Below are 11,309 nucleotides of genomic sequence, written 5' to 3'. Positions count from 1 at the left end.
CCCCCCCCCCCCCCGGGTGTATAACTATCCCTCTCGGACCCTGATCTGAATGAAGGCTCGCCACCGTCCATCCGTGCCAGGGTTACCGGCTTATACATGCTTCTACCTATCTTGTTGTTGTCGTTTCTACTCCTACTTCTAATTTCCTTTTGTTTAAGAGCGACAGGGAGGAGTGTTCGGGTGAGGGGTCCCCACAGCGTGTCTGATGATCAGACGCGACTTCCGTGGATGGCCCCCAGCCATCAGGCTTGCCAACTCGTCCTCGCTGCCACTCTTTCGTACTCGGCGAGCCGACTACTGGTGTTAGTCTGAATTATTCTTATATTCCCCGTGACTCTCAACCCCGAAAACATGACCCAGACCTAACCCAATCCAAATATGTTAATTCATCCCCCAGTTAACGTACCTTCTTGCCTAGCTAGCTTTTCTTTCTCTACCATTCGCTTCTCAAACTCTTCGACCTTTCACGTGTTCACCCAGTAACACCTACAACCGTTAACAATTGCAATCATTATTATTTTTTCAGATTCAGTAGGAACTGTGTAGTAGACAAAGACAAGAGGAACCAGTGCAGATACTGCAGATTACGAAAATGTTTCAAAGCTGGCATGAAGAAGGAAGGTGAGTACAGGAAATGAATTATCCGTGTTCCTAAAGCACGTTTGCCAGCTGTGATAAAAGTCCAAAGCTGTCCAAGCTTACAAATAAAAATCGACGATAAAGAAAGTCAATTTGCGGGCTATTTTTTGAATAACTAATCAGCGAATCGAAACAAACATACTAACAGCGAACGAACTTGTCAAAGCGAATCGACAGCCAACATTGTCAAATCTTCCTATCTCCTGATTTCGTTTACATGTAGCCGTACAAAACGAGAGGGATCGGATAAGCTGTAGAAGGCCAAGCTACGAGGAACAGAGTAGCAACGGAAGCGGGTTGTCTGTAGTCTCCCTTCTTCAAGCTGAAATGCTCAGCAGACAAGTTGGCGCTGCCCTCGAGGTCAGTTTATTTCGATTATTGCTAACAATTTAGTGAGGGAAAACACCTGGGCTACATCTTGGACAGAGTTTTTCTTGTTTTCTCGTGGGAAAAATCTTCGAAAGTGATTATTGACCTTTTGGGAAGTAGAGAGGTAAGCAAAAGCCCAGGTTAACAAATAAGCCTAAAGTTGACTATTATGTTCGTCTCGTTTCCTCCTTTGAACATTTTTCAAAGAAGGAAACGAGATAAATATTAGGTCTACCGGAAAGTTCTGTCCATTCCGGTTACAACAAGTTTTTAACAAGTACGCGCATATTCATTAAAAACGATATACAAGTTGCAATCATGCTGGCAAGATGTCATAAATAATGATAAAAATTATATTATTCAGTAAAATTTCGTCAAGGTATGAGAAATTTATTATTGTGTGTTATTCGAAAAACGGACAGAACTTTCCGGTAGACCTAATATATCAACAAAGTTCTAGTTTATTTAAAGTGTAGGGTAATACCCCAACTCTGGTGTAAGACCTCCCATTAAAAACTCCGGTATTCTATTGTGTGTGCATTAGGTGTAGGAGGTAAGGAACATGAATGACTCAATTTTCAGTGCCTCCTACATCTAAGATAGGGTTGGTACATATTGAGGGGTTAGTCGCAGTCAGGAAGAGGAAAAACGACATTTCTTTGTGATTTTTTTTGTAGTTATTAAGTAATAATTTGCATAAGTAACAATTAAGTATATTATAAAGCATGTTTTAAAAAACTAAAAAACATTTTTTGTTTTAAGAAACGTTTAATTTATATGATCATAACAGCCGATGACGTAGACGATGATTTAAAAACATAGGTTTGCGGTAAGCAAGATTTCTCTACACTGGTTTACCTGAAAACAAAAACAAAGGTAAATTTCGAAAATAGATTAGTCTAGCGGGTCCCTGAACGAAGGATTTTGGAAAAAATTAATTTAAAACAAGATGGCGTACATTTGAAGTCGATTTTCAATTTTTTCACTAAAATTAAGCGAGTCAATACAGGATAAAAAAAGAAGTATACAAGAAAATAAAAAATCCTTCGATCAGGGACCCGTTAGTCTAATATATTTTCTAAATCTACCTTTAGTTTTGTTTTCAGGTGCACCAGTTTGAAGAAATCTTGCTCACCACAAACCAAGTGGCCACCCACGCCATCGCCTGTTATGACGAAATGAATTAACCTTTCTTAAAACAAAAATTCTTTAATAGTTCTTTGAGACATACTTTGTAATATATTTGTAAGACATTTCATTAATAAAAATGATTATTTAATACCTTAAAAAACACACACACACGAAACTATCCGTTTCCACTTTCCTGACTGCGACTAACCCCTTAAGAATCGTAGGAATGGGATGTAGCCTATGTGCGGAGATTTCTTCTGATGGGAGATTTGAGTATACAACCTCGATGAATTGGAAACGAGGAGAGGGGTAGTTTTCTCAGCATTGAGTTTCTTAGGTTTGAGTTTGAGTTTGAGTAAATGTAGGGGACGTTCAGAGTGGACATTTTTACCCTTAAAAAATATACCTTTAACACTAAAACTATCAAGCTAATCAATTCGTCTCATGTACAATTTCAAACCTTTGTCTAAAGTCACTCAGTCATTAATAATTCTTTTTACACAATATTTAATATTTGATAATGACAATGAATAATTATTTAAGTAAGCGTTATTAATGATAGCTGCTAGGGCAACAAGTTAAGATTCATTGGAAGATATCAATTTTTAATTTGAGAGTTTATTAAACTAAGTTTACAACTTAAAAAAGGATTTTCTATATTAACACACACGGTATTTCGCCTCACTTGACCACCTTAAATATATCGCTTATTTTGTATGATAAAAAAAATATATCAGAGGCAGAAAATATTCTGTTCGAAAGCGCTAATACTTTCTCGAAATTTTTTCTCGAGGACATTTTTTTCGAGATTTCAAGGTCACCGTATTTTTTTTTTAAATTGAACTGCATATTGTCACTACAGCATTCTTATTGCTTATAAAAAAAAAAAAACGAATCCAACGAGGTGTAATATATCGACCTTCACGTTACCTTTAGTGAGGAAATTATGAAATGTTTGGTAGTAACTTCAGTACGCGTTCGCGGAGAGTTAATAAAAGAATTTCAATTTCATTGAAACAGTATTAAGTTACATCATCATTTTAGAAGGTTTTCAAAATTTGCATCATGCATCTGGATACACTTTTGAAGGCGATAAATAAATTCTTACTGTACATTTTTAAGTTGTTTTACAGTAATCGATGTACATTCGTGTAAAACCCTTTGTCGCATGTTTTCTGTATCGTGGGTACGTCATTGTAAACTTTATTTTTTTAGGTGTCCCCACAGAAAGAAATCAAGTGGCGTAAAATACTGCGGTCGAGCTGGCCAACAAATTCTGGATTGTAAAGCGATAATCTTTTGTTAAGATTATGTATTTGTATTGGTACCATAAGAAAGTAACAATCATTTAAATGCTTTTGTTAAGATTATCGCTTTAATATATAGTGCTTGTAAACATACTTTAACTGGTGAAAGGAGAATACGAATGTCTGTTCACAAGTACCAGGGACAATTACACGGTAAATCGTTTCAATGAAATTGAAATTTCTTCGTTTACCCTCCCCGAACGCGTAATGAAGTTACTGACAAACATTTCATAATTTCCCCGTTAAAGGTCACGTGGAGGTCAATATGTTGCATCTCGGTGGATTCGTTTTTTTATAAGCTATAAGACTGTTGTAGTGAAGATATGCAGACCCATTTAAAAAACAATACGATCTTCATCAACAAAATTCTGTCCATCAATGTATTGGCGCCTTCGAACTGAATATTTTCTCCCCCTGACATTTTTTGTATCATACAAAATAAGCGATATATTTAAGGTGGTCAAGTTAGGTGAAATACCTTGTATATTAATTCAATATAGTATATATTAATTAATCCATGTTAATTTCTACGTATTGTATGCTTGGTAAAACAAAAGATTCCTTTAAACAGATCCTGAAATTAAAAAGCCTGTAAATAGACTATTGGTACATAAAGTGTTAAGGTGAGTTGTAGACGTTCAGAAGTTTTTAAATCGTCGTTGTTAATAATTATGTATGCCTGGACGGTGCGGACTCGGTATTATCCGTCTGAATAAAATTGAATTCGTTTAATTCCAACGAGGTGAATATGCAGATTCAAGGTTTGTCTGTTCGCTTATTCTTTGTTAATGGACTCGTCTTTGTTTATTCGTTTAACGAAATGAATTTAACGTGTCAGTCTTAATAATTAGGAAAAGTAAGAGAATTAATGAAACTCGTGGGAATATTGCCCTCTCCACTCCCCCATGTATGTAAATGCGAACAGGGACAATCATCCGGTCGTTTTTTTGGTGAACAATTTTATAATACCAAATACTTTTGTATTGGTACCATAAGAAAGTAACAATCATTTAAATGCTGCATTGTTAAATTAGTTTAACTAATATTTTGGTACACAGGGTGTCTACGTGTAAGTTCGGACATACGCAGGGTGTCAATTCTACAACATATATCCAACAAAAAATTACTCTTAGACATTTTCTTTGTGTCGCCTTATTTTCGAGTGTTTTCACTTTTAATATTTTTTCTGCGTTTTCGACTTGACACTCTTTAAACGGTCATAACTCCACCAAATTACAGCGCAAACTTAAAACTAGGAAACCATTCGAAAGAGCGTTAAATTTCCCATTTCCCTGATGCCGAACCAAAATTTATTACGTAGATTTAACAAGTGAAAAATTAGGTCAAACTTTACATTGTGAACATTTTAAAAAATTTGACTTTTTATGTTTTCGTTTTTCGATTTCAAAGACATAGTTGTTTTGCGGGCAGTCTTCGGGAAAAACTTCCTCGAAGTCTCAGCTTTTGAACGGTATTGTCAAAAAAAAAATTGTACGGTGGTATTTTCGGGAGAAAATGACATTTAAATGCATTTAAATGCGTAAACTAATGTGTTTACGTTACAAACTCTACTGTAAATGGTTCGTCATAAGTAGACTGCGGATCTTTATATATTTATAGGAAATTTGAACGTGCAAGAAATTACGAAATGCAAACAATATGCAAGAATATAAAAAAGATTGAAAGTAACGTTCGTGTTATAATATTTGCAGAATAAAATAAATTCCTATTTAGGTTCAATTTTTGTAGGCACGTTCACCAAAGATTTTATTTTGCATAAAGATAGTCTAGTCATAAGAATCGTACAAATACTTATTGCTTCTATACTCTTACCCACTTTTCGCATTTTTTTTGTTAATTTCACAAATTATATTAACTAGTAAATGTTAATTGGACTAGATCTATCTTAGAGATTTTCAAGAATATGTAAAATATCATTGATTATACAAAAAGAAGTTAAGAAACTACAATTTAACACAAAAGTTTTTTGGGAAATTGATCGGTGTACAATTCAATACAAAAAAAAAAGTTTAATCAACTTTTTTATCAAGTTAAAGTGATTTTTTTCACCCAATGAACTCGTGCTTTTTTCAAACTTGCAGTAATTTCACATTTCACCATTTTTGCGGGTTTTTTTTTAGTTTATATAGAAGGAAAATGTATAAAAATGAAAATTTCTTTTGGTTTGTTTTTTGTGTCAAACCAAAATTACGACCTGCATCTTTCCCACCGATAGAAGGTTTTAATTGTGACGTGCTCTACAAATGTGCGTCACAGTCGACTCAATTTGAATATTTGTTGTTGAAAAAATTTGTACAGACTACTCAAATATGTATGAAAACAGGATAAAACGTTCGACAGAATTAATTTTTTTTCCATCCTAAAAAAACTCACGAAAAACCGCTTTTTTAGACCTCTTAATTCAGGGTACCCCCTTAATTTCGGATGAAATTTTTTATTAATCCGAATTCTAACATACATGCCTAAAACTTTTCCAACGATTGCAATCTGTTTTTATATTAAACATTCATAAGCTCCAAAACTTGAAATCTGATTGCATTAATATTAAAATAAAGTTTTATAAGCATTTATGAACTTAGCGCAAATGTTCCTCATAGTTACTTTGTTAACTATTGTTAACGAAAAACTTTAAATATCAAGACGATTATGCGAGAAACTTAGAGCATTTAAAAAGAAATTATACTAGTAAAGTTGTATGAACAATTTATTTGTAATATCATTTTTTACAAAAATGTAAAATTAGGAATATAACACGGTATTCAATTTTGATATTTGCATTTTCAAGCTTGGATTCATTGTATTTGTCCCTATATTATAGGTATGTGATACTTGAAAAATTATAACAGTAATTAAAATAACAATTGTGTTGATTAATTCATAGTGCTTTTCATAAGTCGAAAAAAAATGTATGCTAATCGAACATCGCCATGCACATAGATTGAGCACATTAGATTCGTGTATCTTAAATATTCATAATGTAGCTGAAATTCAAAAAAATAATCGATACATGACAGTTCCACTTACGTTCGTCCTACTTACATTTGTATGAATCCGAGATACCATGAAGAATACATGTACTTCGTTTACAGCTCGCGGAATGTCCAATTATAAAGTATCCTTTTATTAACAGCATTTTAGCCACAGCCACTTTTGTTAAATAAAATATAATGCGCATCCAGTGGCGATTATTTAAACATCAAGTTCAAGTGGTGGAAGTGTTCGAATTTAATTTAAGAGCGAAGAATAGTCTACAAAGAATTGAAAAAAGACATAGTTGCTGAATACATAAGTAAAGATAAAGAAAATGCAGTGGTGCTCATTTGAATCTTCTGTCGAAGTGTCTAAATTTAATTTAAGGACAAAACAACGTCCTAAAATTTTATTAGAATAGGCAATGGAATTCAAAACAATTTTTTCTGTCAAATCAGCAACCACCTTTAAACTTCCATATATTTTCTTTCTCAAATTATATAAAAATAAGCGTTGCATCGGAGCAAGTAATTGAAAGTTATCTTTAAACAGCTAGGCAGTCCTGGTGGGGATATCGACCTCAGCACGAAGCAAATTGCCAATATAAACGACGTCTGCGACAGCATGAAACAGCAATTGTTGATTCTGGTCGAATGGGCGAAATATATACCTGCGTTTAGCGAACTCACCCTCGACGATCAGGTGGCCCTGTTGAGGGCACACGCCGGCGAACATCTTCTTCTAGGCGTTGCCAGGCGTAGCATGCAACTGAAGGATGTTCTATTACTGGGTAACAACTGCATCATCACAAAAAACTGTCCTGGTACGTTCTTTCTGTGGTTCGTTCGTGGGTACTGGTTGGGGTGTCTGTATGTTCTAATGAAGAATAGTAGATTGTAGGATGAATTGTTGTTAAAAACAAGTACAATACTGTCAGAGGCAAAACTAACACATTATTGTCTGTAAACTTTCACTTAGGAGAACGTTTTCCAAAAAAGAGAGTAAGGTATCTTATATGAAGGGCTGCTAAGGGGGTGTGACGCCAAAAGGTCATGAAATATAGAAAGGCATAGCACTAGAGGGGCATGGTCTTCGAATGGCATGGCATATAGTAAGCCGAAACACTGGGAGGGTAGCACTAGTCAAGTGTAGTATTAGAAAGTCATGGTATTAGAAGGGCGTGGCATATAGAAACGCTAGAAGGGTGTAAGACTAGGAAGGCGTAGCATATAGAGAGATGTAAAGATATAGAAAATTGTGATATTAGAATGGCGCGGCATATAGCGAAATTTAGCACTAGAAGTATACTATACCTCTAAGAGGACAAAGAACTAGGAGGGAGTAGCATTAGAAGGGACTCACCACCCAAAAAGTGTAGCGCATAAGGGAGGCGTGGTACATAAGAGGAGGGGATGTCTTGTTCAAAGAAGAAAATGTTTGATACAGGGTGTCTCAAAAATGTTGTAACACCTTGAAAGAGGTGGTTCGGGAGGTAATTTGAAACGACTTTTTCCTTATCGATAATGTTGTCCAAGGCTTCGTTGAGGAGATATTAACAGAAAACCCCGACCAATCAGAGCGCGAGTATACCGGTGGAGCCGCCTAGCGCCGAGTCCACGCCTACCGCAGCCGCTCCAACAGTATAGGCGCCCTCTGATTGGTCGGGGTTTTCTGTTAATATCTCCTTAACAAAGCCTCGGACAACATTTCCGCTAAGGAAAAAGTTGTTTCAAATCACCACCCGAACCACCCCTTTCAAGGTGCTACATTTTTGGGACACCCTGTATAGAAAACTGCACATAACTTTAAAGTCTTTTTGTATCACACACTAACCATCAGAGTACAATAATTACAAGAGTGTGCTTTTCTTGTATCATTTTAAACTCACAACTTGTTTCGAATGCAATAACGTTTCCTTTCTTCTTCAACTTCGAAAACATTTGGAAATCACTAACATTGATTGAACTTTCTGCCGCTCGAGCGTTATCAACGACGATTATCGGGTAAAAATATTTTTCTCGGAGATGACTGATAGATCGCGAAACAACTGGAATTATTATTACGCGTAATAAAGATTACAACGGTATTATTTCATCTGTTGATGGCATCGATGGATAAGATTCCAGAAGATTAATTATCGTGAAAGGAATACAACCGCGCGATAATCGAATTTTATGTAAAATGTTCTTTAAAAAAAACGATGGCGAGGAGCTATTGCACAGATTGGAGACGATAACTACATGTAATCTAAACAACATTTGTTAGACATATACAATATCCGCACTGGCTTAATCTACCAGAATTTACATTCGAAATTCATTCGGTGAAAAAATGTACAACCGATTGAATGGTAAATGCAAAACAAATATTAGTTTATGTGGTACGTTTAAAAAAAGATGTTTCTGTGATTTTCACTCTTTCTGAAATTGTAAATTTACGTAAACAGGTGTGACATAATTATTAGGAATATCTGAATGAGTGAATAACAGCATGTAAGTGTGAATTATAAAATTCTTTTTAAGTTTGACTAACATTCTCAAATTATTTCCACAAAAGTTTGACCGTTTTAGGTTCTAGCCTCCTTTTTGCGATGCACAAGTATTTAATTTGTTTACACATGTAGTAACGAACACGCCTGTGAGCGTTTCATTTTCTATGCGTTGAATATTTGTGGACGACAATTGTGTTCGTAACATTTCCAACGGAGTAAACACTAAATGCACATAGCAAGACAATCGATACAAAATAATTACAATTGTAAAACGTAATTCCTTCTACTTTAGCAAGATCTTGTATTTTTCTATAATTATACATCTGCAAGTTTAAAATTAGTATCAAAACCTGGAAAAAAGTTTTATGAACATTTTTTATTTCATTATTATTATTGTTGTTGTTGTTATTATTTTTCATTGCAACATAATTGTTTTAACATTAAATTGAGTGTAAACAAAAATTAAAAATCTCTTCGATTCAAAAATATACTTATACAAGGTGTCCCACGCAATACTTTTCACGATTTTTCATGTACTTGCGATAATCTGACAAAACATATTTTTAACAAATGTTGATCAGTTTTCAATTGGCTATACATTGTAATAAAAAAAGTCGGAAAATTTTTTTTTTATTATTGTCAAGATTACCTTCATTTTTTTAAATTGCACTTTGTATTTTTGACTTAACAGTATTATAGACCGTGTCAAAACGAATTCAACAACCTAGTGTACCATCACCTTGGTATGACCCCGGAGGCAAAGAAATGAAAATGTGAGAAGTGTTACGTGGGGCACCCTACATACTTCAATTGATTTGAAAGTATTGTCACTTAACAATTAAATCTTTTGATGGATTTACACTGAAATTGAAACGTAAAATCAACAAATAATATTTTTGCAAACAAAAAAGGAAATTACAAAGAACACACACGGCCAGTATCAAAATAACAGTACGGTGTAAATTTGTCAGTTTCATTTTTATCAGTGTTGGTAGTTAGTGTACAATAAGTTAAATATAAATATTCAAGTATTCAATGCAAATATGTAAAAAATAAATATTCAAGTATTCAATGCAAATATGTAAAAAATAAATATTTGACTAATTAATACTTAGTGTACAAATATTTACTGAATGTTCTTAATGTCAAAAATGAAAAGAAAATATTCGGTTAATTTTCAATACGAATTATCGATAGTCTCGCTACATTAGTTGCACGAACCTATGTTGGGGCGTAGCTAGTAAACTGAGTCCGGCATTCACGTTGCGACTGCAGTAGCATGAGTGCACATGGGTTCATCGAACTGGTTGTTGGTTTTTCCAGCTTTTCAAAATTCGTACTTTAACCGGACTCAGTCGATTGGTAGTGGGGATCCGATAGGGACGGTTTAACCGTCGTTATCAGTGATATCTTTGTCCGCAGAGGGTCGCAATCAGGATCTGGACATCAGCAAGGTCGGCGTCAGGGTGATGGACGAGCTGGTGAAACCATTGAACGAGGTGCAAATCGACGATACTGAATTCGCTTGCCTCAAAGCAATTGTCTTTTTTGATCCTAGTAAGTGTCCTTTACTGTACTATAATGACACTGAAAACTAATTACAATATGCTAATAAATAAATATAATATATACATAATTATTGAATGACATAAATATCCTATTTGGTTTACATATATACAGGGTGTCCCAAAAATGTTGTAGCACCCTGAAAGGGGTGGTTCAGGAGATGATTTGAAACAACTTTTTGCTTAGTGAGAATGTTGTCCGAGGCTTCGTTGAAGAGATATTAACGGAAAACACTAACCAATCAGAGCGCGAGTATGCCGATGGAACGCTTGCGGTATCGTATGAGCGCGGCCGCCTATCGTGTAGCCTACGCTCAACCGGCATCCTCGCGCTCTGGTTGGTCGGGATTTTCCGTTAATATCTCCTCAACGAAGCCTCGGACAACATTCTCACTAAGGAAAAAGTTGTTTCAAATCACCTCCTGAACCACCCCTTTCAGGGTGCTACATTTTTAGAACACCCTGTATATATGAACTAAACAGATATACCGGGTGATTAACGAGAAACAGAACACCTAATTATCTCAGTTCGACTTGAAGATAGAAGAAAATGTTAGAGGAAAAAGTTGTACCGTTTAAGGGGGCAAATATGAGGATATAACAAAAATTTCCGAATTTTGTAACTTTCAATGTTTTTTGAAGGTCATCGGTAATTTTTGGATTACATCCTATATTTTCAACACCATAAGATTGTAGCTGACGTCAATACGAGTACAACGATGTGTTACACTATGACCTTCAAATGACCTTGAACTGAGAAATCTACGATAAAGCAATGATAACATAAATGAATTCTCATTTTATTTAAATTTTAAA

At 34.9% G+C, this 11,309-nt stretch overlaps 1 protein-coding gene across 2 annotated transcripts in view; it reads left to right on the top strand.

Annotated features, from left to right (window-relative positions):
* The first annotated feature begins 209 nt into the window (after nt 1-209).
* Nucleotides 210-11,309, top strand: part of LOC128885671 (transcription factor HNF-4 homolog) — an 18,531-nt gene continuing 7,431 nt past the window's right edge. The window contains exons 1-5 of one of the 2 annotated variants that reach the window (XM_054139843.1): nt 210-302; nt 527-621; nt 863-999; nt 6,990-7,260; nt 10,351-10,485. In XM_054139843.1, the coding sequence (XP_053995818.1) occupies nt 229-302; nt 527-621; nt 863-999; nt 6,990-7,260; nt 10,351-10,485 (712 nt within the window). In that variant the 5' untranslated portion in view covers nt 210-228. Of the gene's footprint in view, nt 303-526; nt 622-862; nt 1,000-6,989; nt 7,261-10,332; nt 10,486-11,309 lie in introns of both variants that reach the window. The other variant, XM_054139842.1, reaches the window with a different exon arrangement.

This window comes from Hylaeus anthracinus, unplaced genomic scaffold, assembly GCF_026225885.1.
Source record: "Hylaeus anthracinus isolate JK02 unplaced genomic scaffold, UHH_iyHylAnth1.0_haploid 11981, whole genome shotgun sequence".
NCBI lineage: Eukaryota > Metazoa > Arthropoda > Insecta > Hymenoptera > Colletidae > Hylaeus > Hylaeus anthracinus.
The sequence above is the reverse complement of the archived record's forward strand: the minus strand, read 5'-3'. Positions and strand labels throughout refer to the sequence as shown.